The following is a 22,783-nucleotide window of genomic DNA, read 5'->3' as shown; positions in this document are numbered from 1 at the left end:
CAGAAGGCAGAAAGATTGCAATAACATATAGAGAATATGAATTCTGACCTTTTGATGTTACTGTACTCTGGTACTCAATGCTTATAATCATCTATTCACCAGAACAGGAATAAATTAGACTTCAGCTTTGCTGGTCACCACAGTCTGCAGCAAGGAAGAATATCACAGCTTCTCTCTCACTTTGCAAATTGCATTTATTCACAATAGACTTACACATTCATTGTTGACTGACTACCAACAGTCATAATCTTCTGACGGTGTGAATACCCGTTTCTTCCAAGTGAATATATGTTTAGATGATAATGCTCCTTGAAAATAAACTACTTGCCCGATAACCACCCTTGCATTGAATACCAAACACTGGAGAAGATTGCACCGCCAATACACTTTCTAGTTGCACCTTCTCACGCATACGCCATCCAAGGTATCATTCTCATAAAATTTGAAGCATAATTATTGATGAACTACTTCTGTATCTGAATGGCCTGCCTGAAGCTCTTCTGTCATTTATTTCCACACAAGATATTCAGAATTAATACATTTTTTGATGGACTTTTATGCGAGCCATACAGCAAAGCCAAACTTCACAAATATTCACAGCTACAATTGAAATACAAGAACCTTAATGTTATATGCCAAATATTAGGAATAATAGCAAAAATATCCTCTCATGAAACGGAAAGAGGAATAATCGCCCAAAGTTCACGAATTTGCCAAATTATTATTATGCCCAGCTTAGAATTAAAACTTCAATAGTATCGAACGATTTGCCGATGAGAATACAATAACAAAGTTTCTCCACAATATTTCACTGTGCCAAAATACTCCTGTGTAAAATATTTTAAATGAATATTGGCACCCAAAAATATTAACTTTATAAATATTTGATCACCACAACTATAGATGCCGGAAATACATCTCAATGATTTAATTAAAACCAAGATACCTTTGGCAATCATTAAATATTAAAATAATCGAACTGCGTTCAATAACAAGCTACACATTTTCTTAAACCTTAGAAATATTTGCCAACCATATAAAAGCCTTAACTCTTCCAGGTATAATATCATTTGTTCCTGAAAATAAAATAAATATCTCTTATTCCTGAATATTGAAACTCTGCAAATATTCCATTAAACAAAATGTGTCTTCACCAAAGACATCAGAAATTCTGTAAAAATCCTCCATTATAGGCCCCACTGAGAAATCTGTAATGATATCTCCCAGAATCATCTAGGGCAGATAGTTTCATTGCTGAAAATGACGTTCCAAGGTTTCCATTCTGAGCCTGTTAGTCTGAATGACTCCTCAGAAAATAATGCAAGACCATATAAAATCATTCCATGCCAAACATCAAACCCAAAGTCTCCTTAAATAATATTACTCGGCAGTTCCCACACAGTTACTTTTAAATTAATCTCCCCTAAAGTCACTTTATTAATTATTTATATTACCTTTAATTTAACTTTGAGGTAATAATAATAATTAATCATTATTTAATTCCTCTGTTTGGAAATATTTAACCTTAGAATTAAATTATATTTTATTATCCAATCTTCTAAAAAACGGGACATTACATTAATTGGTCTAACAAAGAAATTTCTTTAAATCAAGAAAGGGCTAATTTTGTTCTGAAGCATGGTAGGTTCCTTTTGAGTTAAAAAATAACAAGAAAATCAATAGTTGGAAGGAGAAAACCCCATTTGTAAGGATGCCACCAGGAAAAGCACTTCCTCCTTCATAGCTAATGATAAATATTAAAAATAAAAATGAATAATGAGGATACAAAGGAAAAGGCGAAGGAAAAAAGAGAAAGTAATCTCAAAGAAGGGATTCTGAGGGAGATCCAAAAGAAAAGGATTGGTATGACCCCATTGATTCAACTTGAGCAGTCTATTTGACTTCTACTCCTCCATCTCTGGTTACGGAACCTTTCTTAAAGGAGGTTGTCTTCTCACATTTTCAATCAGAACCTTGGAAACTATCTATAGTGCAATATATTCTTCCTCCTCAAGGACCTCATGAAGTTGGTAGTGTAGAAGAAAGTTGGAAGTTCCTACATGGTTAAAAGAGGTTGTGAGGAAAAGAAAAGTGTCTTCATATCAAATCAACTTTTACATACTTGATAAAGTGGTGGGAGACTTAGTTGTAAAGAAATCCAAGCACCAATCCAGGATGACCAAGATTGCAAAGGAAAGTTTAATTAATGAAACAATCATTCACTTGAAGATAAATCCATTCAAGTTTTAAAACCCCCTGATTTTCAAATTGTTGGGACAGATTTGGGGCCAAGTACTTGTCATGGGGATGTGAACATGTTGGAAGTGGTCATAAGTAACTTTAAGGAGAAGGCTATCAAAGATGGAGAAGATAAGGTAGCCTTGAAAGTTGAGGTTAAGCAACACACAGTACATTTCTCATCTTCTACAATCCACTTTGGAGCCCATGATGTTTATGCCCATGGTTCTGGACTCTACCAATGAACAAAAGTGGCTAGATCAGCTAGTCGTGTATGAGAAGAATCTGGAAAAGTGGCTTGAAGACATTTATTATCAAGGTACTAAAGTGCTGGAGAAATTGTACTTGATAGCGAATATGAAAAAGTTTATTTAGGGGATTGGCGATACAGGAAAATGCATGATTGAGAAATTTTTGTCCTATGGGAAGACTATTAAAAAACTTAACCAGGCGGAGGCATCAAAATTGAATAAGGATTAAAAAGACATGATGTTACTCATTAATCATTTTAGATTAGGCTTTGTCTATTTTTTTTGAGCAAAAAACCAAATTATTTTAGGTGGGAAAAATTGATTTTGGTTTTGTGACATAAATTTCATGTAAATATATTGGTGATAAAGGAGCCATCCACGACTTAGATTAGGTTCAAGGAGAATTCCAGTAATTAATAATTGGAAAATTTGGCAAGGACTGGCAAGTAGACAAAAATTATATTTTGGTAACAATTGTAGATTACTTCTAGAAGGCATAAAAAGAATTAAAAGACTTTGAAATTGATTTTTGAAGCTGAGTTTATTCATCAAACTTAGATTGTGCATCTAGATTCTGTATTGGTACTAGGGTAAGTCAAGGTGGATCAGTTCCTTCAAAGTTTGCAGGAGATTGCATTACCAAGGAATTCTAGTGGAGATGCTGGGTAGCTATTTGTAGCTATCCTTATTTTTAGCCTGGCTGGCTGTTTCAAGAAAGATTCCTATTTTTAGGCAAATCTATTCTTAATTTTTTTCTCATGCAAATATTATCAACTTTGGCTTATATTTTATTAGTTATATAATAATCTAAGCGATCAGTTTAGCTGATATGTCGCATTGTTAAAATATTTGTTCGTATTGTGAGTTGTGTGTTAAATAACTTTTAAAAACTTTGTATTGTTAAAATTATTGGAAGAAGTATTTGTGGCTTTGTACGCAGTCCTTCACACTTAATTCATAATTTGTGTTTGTTTATCAAATCTTAGTTTGTTCAATTTATGGTTTTAAATCTTTGCTTTTTATTGAAAACCATAAACATCCTTAAGTCTTTTTAGTTTACTTTCTGGAGTAGATAAATTTCTAGAAAAACTTATTATTTAGTGAGATATGCTGAAAATGCTTCATGAGCTAGACTGAGAAATAAAAGATAGGTCTTAAATTCTGTTTGTGTTGCAATATTGAAAAGTCTTTTAAATTCCAAGTCAAAGATACCTTCCCCTACTAATTTGGAGAACATAGTGCAGTACATTCTATTCTGTTTTGTGTCACATTGAAAGGTGTGAATTAAAACACTAATACTATGCATGGAACAATAGCCCAAGGTGTATAAAATAGAAACCCATTGTGCATAACGAAATAAAGAAATAAGATTAAGTAATACAAACTTTAAAAAAGGAGATAATATTGCATTTATTATTGTTTTGTTGAATTACAAACTTTTCTTTATTTTTTCTCTAACTTACTGAAATAAATCAATTTTCTCTTTATTTTGTTTCATTTCTCTTCAGAAGTTTAGAGTTCTCTTTATTTTTGCCCCTTTCATGAAAACTATGTAAATGCTTTAGTTTTTCCTCTATTTTGCAAGGAAATTACCTTTTCATTGGCTATACAATAATCAATAATTTATTGGATGTAGGTTCCATGTCTAAAAGACAATTATGCTTATTTATTGCACGATTCAAGCTCAGGCACTACAGGGATAGTGGATCCTTCTGAGTCTGGACCTGTAATAGATGCCTTAAGTCAAAGAAAGTACAATCTCATGTATATTCTGAATACCCATCATCATTATGATCATACTGGAGGGAACATGGAGCTAAAGGCGAGATATGGTGCCAAGGTACCTTATACTTGGCTAACATATGCAATCAGGATAACGATAACTATGCACTGCAAATCATCATAATTTGGATAAAGAATTTATTGCATAGTTTGATCTTCATTTAAGTAGTTCTGCATCAGTTTTGTCCTGTTATTTCTTCTTGAATCCAGCTGAGAAAGTAATGTGGATGCAATGACTGATGCGTTATATAACTCAGAACCATGTGTCCTGCCAAAATCTTAATGCTTCCCTCTTTGGGTGAGGATCTTTAGTCTAAGGCACATGGATGATTAGGAAAATGCGAATTATTTTTTGCGCCACAGAATTTAGTTGACTGCTATTGGATTCTCGTGTAAGACAAGATGCAAGGCTACTTGCACAAAAAAGTTTAGGGAAGTTTAGAATTTTCAAGCAAGAATTGGATGTTCTTGTTACAGTTAGAAGCAAATTTTTATTACAAAGATGTCAAGTCATTTTCTGTTTGGGTTGTTGTAAAGCATGGAACAATTATGATTTGAACCCAGAATTTTCACATGAAACAGTAAAACACTCAAATCTAGGATCTCCCTTGAGCATACTGCGATTCTCTTACACTGAGCTACCAACTAGCCCCTCACAGGTTGTATTTTTCCTGGAATGTAGATTGACATTCCAATACATGTTCATCACCTCCCTTCTCCCCATCAAGCTCACCTAGCCTGTCTCTAATACTGTGTTGAATGGCAGGAATAGCTAGGACTTGAACCTAAAATCTCCCATTGGCATGTTGGAGTGCTTTGCCAATGAACTAACTCACCAGAAGTTCTATATTTCTTGGAGTGTGGATTGCCTTTCCAACATGGTTACAAGCTTTTAGGTCTATTTAGGGAGAAAATTTCCTTGAATCCTGTTGTGAGTAATGTAAATTCTCTTTTCCTTATAAATTTATTTTATTAGAATAATAGAGAAGTTTTATAACTTCCATAATATTAAAGAATTTCAAGTTAGGCTGTTTCAGAGACTGTTTTATATCTTATCTTGTTTTTGAATGTAGCAATTAGTAATGTAATAGTGCATTCACTTTTTACAATTTCTATTTTTCTAGTGACTTTGCCATTATTCTAACATTCTATGACATACCATAAGAAGTATTTCTTCCCCCCAAAAATTGTCTAGTGTCTTTGCTTTACACTTTCTCATGGATGCTAACATAGTTCGATTCTGACATTGACCTACAGGCATCTACACTTTGGACCATAGATATGTTTAACTTTAGCAAGCGGTTTTGCGTTTGACATACATGAAGAATTTACTATGTTAAGCATGGTTGTGACTTTGAATGCATTTAAGGTAGTTCTAGCAGAGCATCTTCTTCAGAATGGGTGGATTATTTTTCATGGAGCTACATTCTTTATTCTTGCTGATGTCAAGGTGGCTTTCAACATCTGCACCCGTTTGAAATATTTATTTCTGTTTCTGAAGGACATTTTAGTTTCGTATTTTTTGGATTTTTGTAGTCACACTCAGCTTGTCTGCAGAAACTAGAAAGTACGTGATTCAGATAGTCTTTTTTTGATCAGTTTTTTTTTTTTTTGAAAGAAACAAATAATTAGACAGCACATTTGAAGTATTGATGAATATCCCTTTAGGAAGCTATCTGAATTATTTCAACTTTTGATAATGGTGTTTCTTTAATTTGAATAATATCATCTTTATATATTATGAAATTATGAATGATGATATAGGTGGAGAGGAATTTATTGTGAGCTTCACTCTGAACTTAGTATCAACTGGATTGTACAGCACAAAACATTTCTGAAGCACAATCCTTGTTACTTACACCTCTTGAAAGTGCTGCTTTCACAGCACTTATGACTTTAGCTGATATTACAAGTACAATAAGTTTTCTTAAATGGTTACTTGTGTAAAGCATAGTTTATGACATTATTGCTGTTAACTTAATGCATTATTTCAATTTGTGATGACGTGTTAATAAATGTGATGGACCTACAAACTGGTATATGCAGGTGATTGGGCCTTTTGCTGATAAAGATCGAATTCCTGGGATTGATTTGGCCTTAAGTGATGGGGAAAAGTGGATGTTCGGAGGCCAGGAAATGTGTGTGCTAGATACTCCTGGGCATACAAGAGGTGCAGTTTAATAACTTCACCATCTTTGGAAATTATTTGCATTCATATAACTTTAGCTCCATGCTACTTTTCTTGTTTGATGTTATTTTTTAGGTCAATGAGCTTCTTCAGTAAAAAGTGAAATTCATTGTTTGCTTTTGTCTTATTACAATATATTGTGAGGTTTTTCTTTTTGCTAAATAGTAAGGTCCAAAGTCACTTGCTGACAATGGGAGTGACTTTTGTAATTTCCATTGTGTTTAGTTGGATTACTGGTCCGTTTGAAAAATATCTTATGGAAATTAGTATAAATGTCTCATTATCATTTTGAGTTTGTATGAAATGACATTACGGATGTTGGAGCCTAGACTGCTTGGAAAAGTGCTGCAGATTATTTTTTGAAGAAAGACTTTTGTGGATCTTCGGTTAAGTGTTACAAGTGGCTGGCATGACTAAGGAAGAGTTTGGTGAGGGGACTTTGAACACCTGCCCAAACTATATTGTGAGGCTTATAAGCAATTCTATATAGAGTCTAGACTATTTATTCGGCAGTGGTTAAAACTCAATAACATAGACTATAGTTACAAGATTCACTAGGACTTGTCCAGACCTTGCAAGTCCCAAGACAGGTAGAATGAATTGAGGTCCAGAAACTCGGGACTTAAGTATTTGGTGAGTCCTGTTGCTGAGACTTGACCAAGTCAAGTGTGAAAATTAGAAAAAGAAGAAGAATTGAAACATTCAAATGTAAAATTGTGAAAGTCAAGCATTTTTTGAAGAATTTGGAGGACTCTTGGAGGTTAGTTAAAAGCAATAAAAAAATGAAAAATGGCATGCATCATGAAGGTCTGTGTGGTCTTAAAGACTTTAATTTGAAATTGATGGGAAGGCCTTTGCTTGTTAACTCCGCTCTGTATCTTGACATGTAATGCCCTTGGGCCCCATGAAGGGTGATGCCTTTTGACCTTGTTGGGGGCTTCTGCCTCCAGACCCCCTCTCTAATTTAAGAAAAACAAAAAATCAGAAAATAAAAATCATTTTGGGCCATGTTGGATGGAAAAGCAACATTTTTTCATTCTTTCATTTTTTTCCCAATTAAATCCCAAGTAATTGGACTATATTTAAACTTTTGGTTTCGTGAGTCAATTCTGATCCTACGTAATGCTCTTTTTGTTGTAGTAGCATGTAGAGAATTGTTTGAAAAACAAGCACATGACTCCACATAGAGCTTGCAATCCTGGATTGAGCGATACAAGCTCCTCTCTACCATACTTCATGACTCCATATTGTGATTTTTTTTTGATTCCATAAATGTCATAATCCACAACTTTGGTACACCTAAAACACTTAGACAATATTTCTATATTTAAAAATGTTGTTTCCTTCAGCTAAAATCCACTTTTGTAGTCATGTAATCAAACTTATACTTGTGTATGTGATCAAAGTAGCTTCTATTTGATTAGTTTATTGTGTCTTTAAAATTTATTTATTGAAAGGTGCATGATAAATGCTTTAAATCCTTAAAAATATTTATATTCATGTTTTTTCAATTACCTTGAGTTTGAGCAGCGAGTCCAAGTCCGAGTAAAATATCAGTTTGCCAAGTCTTAGCCAAGTCTTCTAACTATGGTTAAGAATATAAGGGAATATTAGTTGATGTATTTAAAGATGAAAGGTTTTCCAATGGGTGAAGAGATGTTGCATTCATTGATCACTCAAGATGTCTCATGTTTTCTGGATCGTAAAATATTTTAATATTATAATGTCTTCATTTTAAGCAGCTTTACTCCAGAATAAAAAGAGGATTGTAATATTTTTTCTTTTTGATATAAAACTATTCAATTTTCTATATTGCATTCGTCTTGGAGCAAATGAATTCTATTTAACAAATTTCAATAGTAATTTTTTTTAACCTTTCCTCCAAGCCAAATTTTATGTGCATTGTCTTTATATCATAGTTGTGATGGTTACTTGGAGTTGCATAGAGAATTGCTCTGTTAAACTCTACTGTGGATGTCTTCTTTTGTATTTTCACAAGGGTACACACAATTATTATGGAATCCAGGTTTCTCTTTATATCCAAGCACAGTCATCTAACATTTTGGAATGCCATTTTTGTTGCATTATCATTCTTCTCTTGCATTATAGCAACTTTATATTGCATTGTATAAAACAAATATTGTCAAAAACACATTCTATATCTTGTTTTCCTTATGCTTATTATTTAATTGTTTTGTCAATGAATATGAAGCATGTTTGTTAGTGGGCCCAATGCATTCTCTTCACGTTGGCCAGCATAATATTATTTTTGTTCATTGGTGGGTGCAAGAAACCATTCTACAACATTTTCCATCCATTCACCAACATGTGAGTTGTCTTTGTGTTTTGGAATCTTCTCCTTACATTCTTCACTAGTTGATGATCACGTTGATTGTATATTGGTTGAAGTTAAGGAAGCAACAAATGGCTTCTTGCTCTTGCGAGTCCCATACCTTCTCAACAAAGTGTCTAAGAGTGATGCAATGATCAATGGTGGAGTGCTTTGGTCTGAAACCTACTTGCCCTTTCGCTCTTTTACCTTCTCTTTCTGCCCAACTGTTGATTCTATGCTCTTATCATACTCCCAAAAAGCTTTCCAAGTAGTGGGTTGATCATAATAGTACGATAGTTAGAAGGATTGTTAACATCTCCACTTTTGTGCAAAGGAATGACAACACTTATTGTCCATTCAGCCAAAAAGTCTCTTTGGGTAACTTCGTTAAAAAATTTCCTAATTTGAGGAGCAAGGAACTCTATTCCCCTTTTTAAAAATTCAGCTTGCAACCTGTCAATGTCCTGAGCTTTATCACTTGCCAAGTTTCTTATACCTTGCTTGACATCTTCAACCAAAAGGAGCTCTTTTGAATTATTTATTGTGGGAGGTTTGTCTTTATCATGTGCTTACTACTAAAGGAGCTTTGCATAATCTAACTGGTGTGCATCCATGATCTTGTTCTCTGTTTGTTTTCTTTATTGTTGAACCTCCCTCCAAAAACCTTTGGGGTTGTGCTTGCCCAAAGAGATTAGCTCTTTCCTTCTAGCTATCACATAGTTTTCTTTTTTCCATTTTATCAAAATCTCATCATTGATTTTGCTTTCCTTGTTTGATTCATTATCTTTGTAACATCTTCTAGGTGCCATGCATTCTTCGTCAAACCAAGGGTTAGCTGGAAAAGAGTTTACAGCCCCCTTCTTAGGCTGGAGTCTTTTGCACCCCTTTAGTGCCTTGTGAATTAATGGGATCAGCATACTGCTGCTGATTTGGTCCTTCATTGTTTTCCTTGCATATATTGTTTTTGGCTGTTTGAAGGTGCTATTTAAGAGCTGCGGTAAAAATCTCCCATTCTTACGATTCACAAGAATTTTACCTTGCAAATGCACTTTTTTATGCTTGTGCATAGTCTGCCCTGTTTGCTGGTTGTTTGTATGGATGAAGAACTTAACAAAGAGGGGCAAAATGATCTGATTCCATCCCAATAGGACAGTCCTCAATAGTGAACTCCATCAACCTAGGAGTAGACCATTGAGAGCAAATCACATAATCCACCACACTTTGCCCGTTGTAAGTGTTGCAAGTAACACCTCTGGATCTTGGCTGTTTTTTCATACCATTGCAGATTACCATATCATATAAGCTACATAAACCCAACAACTCCACCCCAAAATGAGAGACACCTCTGTTTCCATCTTGAGAAGTCCTTCTCAAAGGCTGACTCTCACTTTCCTCTAACCAAAGAGGGTTGTTGTCATCCTCTTCTCTTCTACTTGACTGAATTGACTGATTATTGGCTGTCCTTGCATTAAAGTCCCCTAGTAAAATTATTTCTCGTGAAGTGCTAAATAAGAAATGTCTTTTTTCAATGTTGCATACGGATCCTCATTATCTAGGTTCCTCTTTTTGTATACTCGTGAGCTTTTTGGAGCAAAGTAACATGCTGCCACCTTGATATTAACCTCATTGTCTACAATTTTCATCCATACATATTGCTTATTTGAATCTTCTTTCTCTACTTTTACTACATCCCACGTTTCTCTTACTAAAACTGTGATCCCTCCATGTCCTTTACCAGTTTCAGTCCCTTCATTCCAATTTGAAATTTTATTGTATCCCTCAAAGTTTGGCACTCTACAGCCATCACGTTCATGTGTTTTTGTGAGAATGATAATGTCCTTCCCCTTAGCTATGGTCTCCAAACCCAGTCCTCTCCTCCATGGTTAATCTCTACAATTCCAGCTTATTATGTGAAGGAACTCTTGTGGGGCCTCAAACTCCTATTTGTTGTTTTTTAGCCATGCCCACTTTCCTGCTTCTCCTGCTGTTTTCACTTTTTCCCACTCCTTCCTTCTTTCATCTTGTTGGGCAAGTGTCAAGTCTTCATCAAAGTAATTATGGCTACCTCTAAGCAACCCTCTATTCTTTAAGATTGCATTCTTATCTTCCATCTTTTCAGGACAACTCTTACATGCCTATTCCTCCCATCTTCCATTTTCTTTCCAATCCTGTTTGCTTGTTGGATACCACCTGTCCACTTCAATTGGTCCTTGAGAAAGTCTGTTGCTAAAATATCAGTCCTTTCCTTCTCTCTGTAGTCGTTCAGACCTTTAATGATGATATTCATGGCTTTGTCTTGTTTGCTTTTTTCCTCTTTCATTTGCCTCTTGATCTGTTTTTCTATGATTTCCTTTTGATCATTAGATGCCCCCTTGACAACTTGTGACTAGGATTTGGCCTCTTCTATTGAACTCTTAGTTTGTTCTCTCTTTCCTCCATGCTTGAAGTTGCTGTTTGAATATTTTCCAACTGCATTATGCAACTTGCATTCATTGTTTCTTCTCCCATCTTTTGTGTTGCTTTGACTTATTCTAACTCATGTTTCATAATATTCAGCTCTCCTTGTCCTCTTTCCATACTGATTTGTAGACTTTTTATTTGATCTTTGAGAAACTTGTTTTCTCTTTCAATATTTTCGCTAGACTCTACAATTTGCTTCAGTTTAATATTTTCATGCTGCCCCTTTGCTTCTATATAGTCATTCCGTTTTTTCATATTCATAAGCTCATTTACATACAACTTTGAGGACCATAACAATGGCGTAGTTGTGGGGCTGTATGAGTCTCAATTTTCTTGAAATCTTGCTTCTTTTTCCACTTTATGTGCTACAACAGTTTTGATGTTGCTTTGCCGAGTCTTAAGAACCCTGGGTATTTGAAAACAACTACCTATTTTCCTTAACATCACTCTGTCTTGCTTGCTCTTCTACTGAATTAAGGCATTTTTCAGTGGTCATTGTATTGTTTTTGGTAAAATCATGACAAGTTTTCTTCTTTGAGACGGTCTAAGTTTTCGGATTTACCTACGCCTTAAGATCCCCCTAAACTATTTTGCATTAACAAAAACCAACTTCTCACTTGTGTCTCCACCTTTTACTTGATACTCTGGCAATATATGGCTCCAAGATTCAAACAAACTCCTGTTCGAGTTTGCGTTTGCAAACTCCTTTGCTAACTAAAGATTTTGGTTATCAGAACTGGTGAAACCCTCTTGATAATGCCTTTTTAGCAAAGGACCAGTTAGTAAAATTTGGGGTGTGCGCACAGATTCAAAACATCTTGGTGCCAGTTTCATTGATCCTACAAAATTTGGGAGCATGTTTTCCTCCGAAACCCTTGATTTTTTTGCCATGTGTTTCTGTTTTTTTGGTCTATGCAGTTCTGAGAAATGTTCAGTAGTTTAACCGAGCTTATCATATCATTGAAAGAGAAAGGATCAAACCCAACTCTTGAGATTTGTTTTGTTGAACATGCATAGAAAACAATATGAAACTTAAAAGAAGGGAAAGATTCCGACCTGTTTTGTTTTAGTCTTTGCTTGCATTGTTGGACCCACAGAACTTTTATACTTTCTGGGTTCATGTGCTCACTTTTGAAAACTTGGGGCCCTCTCTACTGCGTTGTCCCCATGATTGCTAGCAACAAAAAATTGTCTCAAGTGCTGCTTGTCTCATGCGTGTATCATTATTATCTTGTTCTTCATTCCTGTCTCTGCCTGCCCTCGTTCCCTGCCCCCTTCGTTCCTATCTCTGCCTGCCCTTGTTGTCTACTTGTCTCATGCCTGTATCATTCCCTAGCCTTGTTCTTTGCTTGCCAATTGTAGAAGGCAAAGGGCGAGCTGTGATGTGATTGGAAGGGTAGCTATTTTGAGGAGGGGCTGATGACTGAGCTGATGAATTTAGTCCTATTGGAAGAGATGCTGGCATTCTTTAATTCTAAGCTGATTTTTCCACAATGCATGGTGAGGAAATCCAAAGCCACCACCTGTAATAACAATAAATGAATAGACTAATATGGTCAAGTCTTTTATAGTATACAATTCCTTCTAGTTGGCTAGCTAGAAAGTAGGAAAAAATCCATCAAGAACATAAGTTATTTCTTTATATTTAGATGCCACCCTTTGTTTCATCTCACAAAATTAAACGTGAAATTAATTGGCACAAGTGAATAGGAAAAAAAATTCAACATACACGTTCCAATTCTCTCCCTATTAAGGTTACAAGTAGTTGAGATGGGGTAGTAGTTTCTTAGGGACAAATTTGAAGAAAACTTAGTGGTAAGGTTAAAAAATTCAATAAGTTTGAGAAGGCGAGAGTGTTTTTGTCAAAAAGGTTCTAATTTTTTGGAAACCATATAACATAAAGAATAATTGATGATGACATGGTTAAACTATGAAAACTATATAAAATAAATATGGCAATATCTTGTGTTCACAATACTTTAATATTTAGTTAAAATTATTGCAAAATATTTAATAATTGAATTTGCTCGAGTGTTCGTAGTCTATGCCTTAGGACAACTAGGCTAAAATGTTTAATGATCAGGTATGTCCATGGACATAACTCAGTGCTTTCACAACCAAAAAGCAATACCTTGGCTGATTGTGCAGATTACTTTCATTTTTTAATTTTAAAAAATAATTTTGGCCCTCATGGTTGACAGGCTGTAAGAATGCAAATTAAGCAAAAATAGTCTAAGTAGTTGAACTCCTCTCATTTTAATCATTAACAAAATCAATTGATGTAATGAGAAGAAAGGAAGCCTTTTATAGAAAATTTGTCAACATTTGAGAAAAATCCTATTACATGAAAAGTATGGTGAAATGGGTTCACTAGTCTAAACTAGGAATCTGTTGTCGGGTAATTAAGCATTAAGGTAAATTGTGTTAGCATCGGCAGTTAACCCGTCGGTTGTCGGCAGTTGGCACCGGGTAACTGACCGACTCCTTTATATTGTATCTGTTTCCAGTCTTTGGACATGCTATCGTAGTGGAACATATTGCTATCATTGTATGTACTGGCTTATTATGAATCAATAGAACACTTGTGAGTTCCATATATTCTGTGTACTTTTGTCATTTATGCAATGTCTTAACCTGACACCCTACGGGGAAAACATTTGGCATCGTTGCCTAAGTAAAAACCTGGGAGCAACGGGAAAAGGACGTACTACATGGTACACGGATAATGGGACAACCATTACCAGAAGGAACGAGTGACCCTGACAGAGAACCCGAAGAATTGTTCGAGGGGGAAAAGACACTCACGAAGGATTTCTCTTGCATCCTACAGGCGGCAATCGAAACACACGTACAGAGGGAAGCCACCGCCGAAGATGTCCCAGAAGATGCTGTGTGGAGTTCGCTCGGAGTAAGCGCTGCTGTGAATCGGTTGATGAGCGAACTGCCTAACCTTTTGGCACAAGGATTTTTGGCTCTCCAGAACTGAAGGGAAGACATCTACTGAGAGAATCGACGGCAGCAAATTCTACGGGAATTTAGGGAGTGCCAAGAAGATGAGTGCAATACATGAACTCTGATGGTCAGAGAGAATAAATAAGAACACCCCATTGTAATGAGTATGTCAGTGACATACATTATGTACGAGGGATGAAGTGATAAAAGTTTTTTTGGGTTGTGTACATGGTGTGTGCTTGTTGTGTACGGAAGTGATTTATGCTCAATATACTAGATAAAGACAAAAATAGAAAGATACAAAGTGACGAATGGGAAGTGGTACAAAGAGCGTTGAATCTCAGACAACAGATAGAACAAAGGCGTAGGCTAAGGCAGCTTGTCGACGGACGACCGACCGAGGGGTTGCTCGAAGGGAACTCAGAAGGTGTTAGGGAGGTTGCGGAGGCAGAGATAGACGGAGAGAATTACACTCTCTACACTGTTGTAGGGTTGCTCGAAGGGAACCTAGAAGAAGTCACGGAGGGTGCCGAAGGAGAACTCTACAGTTTGCCAGAATACCACCATAGGATAAGAAGTCGCGAAGAGTTGGTGGAACAAACAAGGCGAAATCTAAACCTGATCGACGCTACCAAAGACCTACTAAAGAACTTGTCCATTTCGGAGGACAACCAGAGGGAGACAACCAACCGGAGGGAGATGACCGAAGGTGACGGTACGGCCGAAGGTGCCGAGGGAACACAAGGGTACTGTACGGGAGGCAATTCGTTCGGTTCGGGGTCAACAACCTTCTCCGAAGGACCCACGAGTGGAGGGTCAGGTGTAGGAGGTGAAGGCGGCGGATCACCAGGTACAAGCACACAAGGCATCAAAGGAGCGAGACCTAGCGGTGGGATGACAAGTAAACAGAAATTGCCAAAGTTCACAGGGGACAGCAAGGAAGACCTCGTACAGCACTGTCGTACATGTGAAACCATTTGGTCCGCCAATGGAGTGACAAACCAGGATGACTGGGTACAACAGTTCCTAGCCACATTACGCGGAGTTGCCATAGATTGGTACTCCGATGTTGACAACCAAAAAGTGGCCACATGGGCCAATCTACAGAAGGAATTCGAGGAGTTTCGGTTGCTCCGTGATGACAACGAAATCGTAGCCGAGATATACAGTACCAAACAAGAGCCCAAGGAGACAGTACGGGCATTCAGTCGGAGGTTGAAATAATTGCTGGGTAAAATGGAAAGCCAACCCGCAGATGGGTTGAAGAAACGATGGTTCGTTGAAGGGTTGAAATCCTCCCTATGGAAGAAGATGAAAATTGTACCCCCGATGTCATATGATGACGCCTATAATAGGGCGATGGACCTCGAGAGCGAACACAAAACGTCAAAGAAGAAGAAAAGTAATAAATACTCATCCGATGATGATGAAGACTTTGACAGGGAAAGCAGCAGCGGTGGCGAATCGAGTAAAAAGGTGCACGCGCTACAAAAGGATATGGAACGAATGCTGAAAGAATTCAAAGCCATGAAGGGGAGTACAAGTAAGACTGAAGAAAACGACGTGTGGTGTATGGACTGTAGGAGTGACAGACACACCCAGGGGTCCTGCCCCAAGAAGGTTTTCTGCAACATTTGTCAGATTACCAGACATGTGACAAAGGAATGTCCCTATAATATGAAAACCAGGAGCCAACAAGTGCTCTTCACGCAAGAGCAGCCGACCGCCAGAACTTCGCAAACCGCCAACAATAATGCATCATCTGGCAGATACCGGAACAACTGGCGAGGGGGGAAGACCAATAACAACAATAATAATAGGGGCCAGATCCAATATGATGCGAAGGGACGACCAATGATCCAGTGCCGAGCCTGCAATCAATGGGGCCACTTTGCCATGGAATGCACCTCAAAAGAAACTCCACAAAAACTATGCAAATGGTGTGGGCCTGGAGACCACGATGATGGAACTTGCCCAAAGTCTGGAGTGAACCTGCTCAACATTGACAGGACTGAGGAATGGGCATTGGCAATCACACGGTCACAGGCAAAGAAGGCCACATACTCGGACCCTCGCACGGAGAAGCGGCGGGCGCTGGAGGCGAAGGAAATGTTGGCACAAGGGAACACTCAGGAAGCGGCAAGTACTTCCTGCTCTGAGGCTGAGGAAAATATCCTGAATCAAATGCTACAGATTGAAGTACCTATGAAGATGAAGGACCTCTTGGAAACGATGTTGCAATTACATACGACACTCCTACGTACGGTGCAAGTAACTCCATAGAGTCGGGTGACCCGGAATATAGATGTTCCTGGCGGAACACCAATAGACCCTTTGGTCCTGACACTATACAGTGGTCGGCACCTGGCGGTGGTAGAAATGGGAATACTTGGCACCATTTTGACTGACACCATTGTCGACGGCGGGTCTGGAGTGAATGTGCTTCCAGAAGAAACCTGGAAGAAGCTTGGCAAGCCGACACTGTGGCCGTCAACCTTCAACTTACTGGGAGCGGATCAACATGGTATCAAACCTCTTGGAACGCTCATGGCGCAACAAGTGACCATCGAGACACAACCATTTGTCCTCGACTTCGTGGTGATTCCGCTCGCCAAGAAAGGATACGACGCCATTCTTGGCAGAGGGTGGTTGGTGGCGGCCAGAGCGAATCACAACTGGAAGCGTAACATGGTGTCCATGGAGAAAGTCGAGCGAAAATTTATTATCGACTTGAAAACACAACTCGTGAGTGAAGAACTCGCGTCAGAATCGAAATCGAATGGCGAGGGCGGAGTTGATGAAGGAAAGCACGGAAGGGAACCAGATGAGGAAGGCGTCCTGGGAATCCAAGGATGTTCAGAAGATGAGACCGATTCCCTTAATGGGCTCTTCCACTGGCAAATGGAAGACTACGAGCTGTTGTATGGGTGCAACATGTTGCAGGTTGACGAGGAGCCGGACGAAAATGAATTTCTGCCAGCGTATGGGGAATACACGGAAGGGTATGCTCCTGTCAACGAGACACCAACACATAGGCTTGACATGACGAAACCAATCCGGTACGAAGAGTTTGTAAAACCTACAAACCTCGGCACGGAAACAGAGTCAAGGAACATCCTGGTTGGCGACGACTGGAACCCAGTCCTAAAAGCCGCCGCGTTTAAAATATTCATGGAATACAAGGATGTATTTGCCTGGACGTGCAAGGACCTCAAAGGGGTGCCGCCAGAACTGTGCGTACACCAAATTGCACTCGTACCTGGGGCCGTACATGTACGGAAGAGGCCGTACAGAATGAATAGAAACTATGCTGCGAGAGTGAATGATGAAATTGAATGTATGCTCGAAGCCGGGATTATTTTTAAAGTGCAGACCAACGAGTGGGTGTCGCCCATAGTGATATCCCTTAAAAAGGAGGCAAACCAGATCCAAATCTGCGTGGATTTTAGATGCCTTAACGCGGTCACCATAAAGGACCCGTTTCCAATACCATTTACGGATAGCATCTTGGAGGAAGTGGCCGGTCATGAAATTTATTCATTTATGGATGGATTTTCTGGGTATAACTAGATATCCATTGTCGAAGAGGACAAATTAAAAATGACCTTCGTAGTGGAAGATGGCGTGTACACGTATAACCGAATGCCATTCGAGTTATGCAACGCGCTAGTGACATTCCAACAGATAATCCTTCACATAATTGACAAGATGTCAGTAGGAAACTTCAAGGCGTTCCTTGATGACTGGTCCATCTATAGTAATCAGAATGCACATTTGGCCGCACTTGGCGAATGCATGGAGAGATGCAGGCGAGCCTGCCTAGCACTCAATCCCCAAAAATGCAGATTCATGGTGCCTCAAGGGAAGCTGTTAGGACACATAGTGTGTAAGGCTGGACTCAAGACTGACCTAGACAAGATTTGGGTGATAGTGGAAATGGAGGCATCGACAGATGTCACGGGAGTCAAATCCTTCCTAGGATACATAGGGTATTACAGGCTGTTTATCAAAAATTTTGCTCAAGTATCCTGCCCTCTGGACAAGCTGATGAGGAGAGGTGAACGACATGCCCGGGGGACGGCTCAGGAAGAAGCCTTCCAAGAACTGAAGTCACGATTGGTAGGTGTGCCAATCCTGACATATCTGAATTGGGACAAAGAGTTCCATGTACACGTCGACGCATCAAATTTTGCCATAGGGGCCACACTGGCGCAGGTTGGCGATCACGGGCTAGATCACCCGGTATACTTCGCGAGCAGACTCCTGTCAAAGACGGAAAAAAACTATAGTACGTTAGAGAGGGAAGCCTTGGGGATGGTGTACTCCGTCCAGAAGTTTAGACATTACTTACTGGCCACACCGTTCACATTCTATGTGGACCACTAGGCGTTAATGTACCTGGTGAATAAGCCAATCATTCAGGGGCGAATCAGCCGATGGTTGTTGCTGCTGCTGCAGGAGTTTACATTCAACATTATTGTACGACCTGGGAAAAGCCATGTGATAGTCGACCAGCTATCTAGAATCAAGTCAGGGGAACCGACGGAAGGAGTAAATGAAGACTTCCCAGACGCCCACTTATTCCGCATTGTCGTTCTTCCTGCTTGGTACACAAGCATCGGGGAGTATCTGTCGACATCGCAATTCCCTAGAGAGATGCCACTAGGGGAGCGAAGGAAGCTCGTACTAAGGAGTAAGACGTTTCAACTCATTAATGGCCTTTTGTATAAAATGGGACCTGACCAGGTCCTACGGCGATGTGTCCTGGAGGAAGAAATTCAAGGTGTTTTACGGGAAGCACATGAAGGCCCAACAAGAGGGCACATGGGGCCCGACACCACGGCTAGGAAAGTTCTATTGGCAGGGCTATGGTGGCCGACACTGCACAATGATGCCCTGTTGTGCGTATTGCACACACACCCCGTCAGTTGACAAGGGACCACCCTAAATTTTGTCTGCCTGTGCGGGAGAAATAAGACCAAGTCTTGTGAAATTCGCCAATAATGGGTAATTTGCAAAGTTTTTTTTTAAGGTTGGCAAAAGGCCTAAAAGGTTCGAAATTGGCAAAACACCTAAAAGGTCCGAAATTGGCAAAAGGCCTAAAAGGTCCGAAATTGGCAAAACACCTAAAAGGTCCAAAATTGGCAAAAGGCTTAAAAGGTCCGAAATTGGCAAAACACCTAAAAGGTCCGAAATTAGGACCTTTTAGCCAAAATGTTAGAAAAGTGAAAAGTTGGCAAAATGCCTCAAAGGGCCGAAATTTGGACCTTTAAGTGAAAATGTGAAAAAAGCAAAGTTGGCAAAATGTTCAAAAGGTTCGAAGTTTGCAAAACACTCTAAAATCCCAAAATTGGCCATAAAGGGGTGAAAATGTGAAAGTTTTTAAAGTTTGCAAAACACTCTAAAATCCCGAAATTGGCCATAAAGGGGTGAAAATGTCAGTTTTTAAAGTTTGAAAAGTGCCCAAAATCCCGAAATTCACCATGAAGGGGTGAAAATGTTAAAGTTTTAAAAACCTTGCAATTGCTCTCAAACCCCCCGAAAATGTGAAAATAAAATAGCAAGGCGTTAACTTAAAGTTTGCGGAAGTGCCATTTAGGCAGAGTTTCGAAAACGTCTAAGTATGAACTTAAAAAAAAAAAAAAAAACTTTTCGAACACCCCTCTTGCCCGAAATTGCCAGGAACAACTAAATTCACGGAAGGAGTAAAAGCGTTAAAACTTGGGAAATTTTCAAATGATCCTCCAGGCGTTAAATTTTAATTTTTGTTAAATTAAATTAATTAATTTTTCAAATTGATTTATTGAAATGAAATTGATCGTTCGTAGGTCGCAGGACATCATTAGAGAACCAGGAGAAATACCTGGAACGCAAATCGAAGAAGGATCGCAATCAAGGCCAGGCGCTGAAGACTGGAAAAGAAAAAGATGTGGGAACGTGCTGCAGGAGCGCGAGAGCAACCAAACATTGGGAACCGTGCCTCTAAACAAAGATGAAGTCCACCACCAGGACCAAAGACCAAAGAACACTCTGAATGCTGCAAGTTTATGCCTTCTCAAGAAAAAGCACACAGCTGGATTTAATTCTAGGAATTCAATTTCTAAAAAGCTGAAATTGTTTTATTGTAAAACTGCTTGTAGGTCCCACTCAGATATTTTGAAAGAAAGGGGAAACAAGTCAGTTGTGGTCAATTATGTCCAACTACCTGATAGACTCAAATTGAAGCCAAATAGTGGCAGGTAGTTGAAATTGTGGTTGAATGGATGAGTGAGAATTTAATGGGCATGGGTTAGGGCTGCCAGTTTCTAGAAGGCAGATCAGGACCCTTGGATGCAGTTAATCCTAGCCTTTGGTTCGTATTGTAAAATCTATAAAAGGCAGAGGCCTTTCTTTTGTAAAGCGTTAGACAGTTAGAGATTTTTGTTAGATAGTTAGATTTTAGAAGTTAGAATAGGTTAGATCTTAGCAGTTGCATAGAGATGCTGCAAAAATTGTTGTAATAGGCAGCTGAAATCAATATATAAACATTGATTTGGTGTTTATTGTCTTGTTTTCATCCTACTTGCATGGTTTCTTTCAGCATTTTAGATAGATCTTTCTGTTTTGGGTGTGCATGTATTTGATAGATTCAGGCTCATACCATTGAGGATATACTAATTGTGTATCCTTTTGTATGGTTAGCCCGAGCCTTCGATTGTGCTTAGTTCAATTGCAGGTGTCTGTCTGAGCTGCGCCAGAATTGGGTGCTTAGTCGTGCGTTTGCAGTCTGAAAATCTTCCAAGTCCCCTAGAAGATTGCACCGTTCCTGCAAGGTTGTGAGCTATTCTGGCCAAGTAGGAATTGCTTATGTTGAACCTGTCTACCCGCATACCTGTGTTGTTAGTTTTAGATCTCCTAACCCTTTCCTTTTGCTCTTTATTTCGTAATTCGAGAATCGCAGCAGACTAGCTTGTTGCAAATCGTAAGTCCCCTTGTGCTCCTAGCAAATCACATCGACCACTGAGTAATCCCGCAGTCAAGACTTGACAAACGAAACCTTGAGGTTGTCCCCTTTGATCAAACGTAAGAAATAGCATTAGGGATTTCCTTATCTCAAGAGAGGATAGGATACTCAGCGAGTACATTCTATTCTGCGTTGGCCGGATGAAGTCGCAAGTTCAGCGATTTTAGACACGTCAACACGCCCGGGAGTGGGTGACGAGTTGTGGCACGTGCCAACGGGCGGGGAGGCTACTGAAGAGGGATTTTATGCCCCTCAACCTGTCCAATGCCCAGGAACTGTTTGAACGATGGGGGTTGGATTTCATTGGACCTTTGAAGGCAAGTTGAGCTCGACGGTGCAGATACATCGTGGTGGCCACAGAATACTTGACCAAGTGGGTCGAGGCACAGGCTCTACCAGACAATTCGGCCGTCAGTACAACAAGGTTTATCTACGAACAAATCATTACACGGTACAAGATTCCAATCCAATTGACGAGTGACCGGGGAGGACATTTTGTCAATCACATAATACGGTTGCTCATGATGGAGTTTAAGATATTCCACTCCTTATCAAGCCCCTACTATCCTGGGTGAACGGGCAAGCCGAGGCGACAAACAAAATAATCGTCTCTGTGATTTACAAGTCTTGCGGAGTGGAGAAGGAAGATTGGGAGGAACGCTTACTGTCGGTACTGTGGGCGTATCGGATGACGTATAAGGTCACCACAGGACAGACCCCCTTCCAGTTAATGTTTGGGCAGGAGGCGGTGGTGCCAGTGGAATTCATGGTGCCGAGTCTTCGGATCGCCATTGACAACAAACTAGGCAACATGGAGAGTTTCCTAGAGCGGTTGTACGCCTTGAACAAATTGGATGAGCGACGAATGATGGCTCAGTGGGCGACAAAGACGGCATAGCAGAGGCGGAAAATGTGGCATGACAAACACTTATTGCTTCCATCTGATGCTCAAATGCGGATGTCACCATTATTGCTTCCGCAAGGAGTTCTTTTTTTTCCCTTGACATCACAGTCCTCTTGTGCCTAACCCAAACTTGTCTGCAAAACATTCTTTTCAGTCTCAGCCTCCACCAATTGCTACTCAAATGATACTGTCTCCCTAGCCAATTTTTGCTCGATAGCCACCTGCGCTTCCCTCTCGGCATCCAACTCCTAGGTACGCTGAGCTAAGTCTCACGCTACTACTGCCTCCAACCTGGTGGTCAGCTCCTCCCGAGCCCTCTGTGCATCCACCAAGGCAACTTCACGTCCAGTCGAGACATACTCCGAGTTCCTCAAAGCGTACCATTCATGCCTGGAGGTGGCCACAACCGTCTGTCACAAGGGCTAGGAGACGCCTCAAATCCTCCATCACACTCCCCAAAGTTTGATAACTGAACTGAATAATTGGTGCCGTATGACTTCGCCATTCTTGTAATGCCTTCCCTCAGACTCTGTTTGTTCGCAACCTCCAAATCCGTCTCCCTCTACGGCTTATGGCTTCCTCGCCAATGCTTAGCTTTAGGCTTCTTCCTCACAGTACGGAACAACCCCAACACTTACCGTGACTTCTCGGATGCCCTTCGCCCAACTCCAAA

The 22,783-nt window shown here is 39.4% G+C and overlaps 1 protein-coding gene across 3 annotated transcripts in view; it reads left to right on the top strand.

The window, feature by feature from the left end:
* LOC131053472 (hydroxyacylglutathione hydrolase 2, mitochondrial) overlaps nucleotides 1-22,783 on the top strand; it is a 163,507-nt gene that overhangs the window by 85,523 nt on the left and 55,201 nt on the right. For 2 of the 3 annotated variants that reach the window (XM_057988085.2, XM_057988086.2), the window contains exons 3-4: nucleotides 4,126-4,329; nucleotides 6,318-6,441. In XM_057988085.2, coding sequence (XP_057844068.2) covers nucleotides 4,126-4,329; nucleotides 6,318-6,441 — 328 coding nt within the window. The remainder of the gene's footprint in view (nucleotides 1-4,125; nucleotides 4,330-6,317; nucleotides 6,442-22,783) is intronic. The other variant, XM_057988087.2, reaches the window with a different exon arrangement.

The sequence above is a fragment of the Cryptomeria japonica genome, chromosome 4, assembly GCF_030272615.1.
Source record: "Cryptomeria japonica chromosome 4, Sugi_1.0, whole genome shotgun sequence".
Classification (NCBI taxonomy): Eukaryota; Viridiplantae; Streptophyta; class Pinopsida; order Cupressales; family Cupressaceae; genus Cryptomeria; species Cryptomeria japonica.
This window is presented reverse-complemented; position numbering and strand designations above follow the sequence as displayed.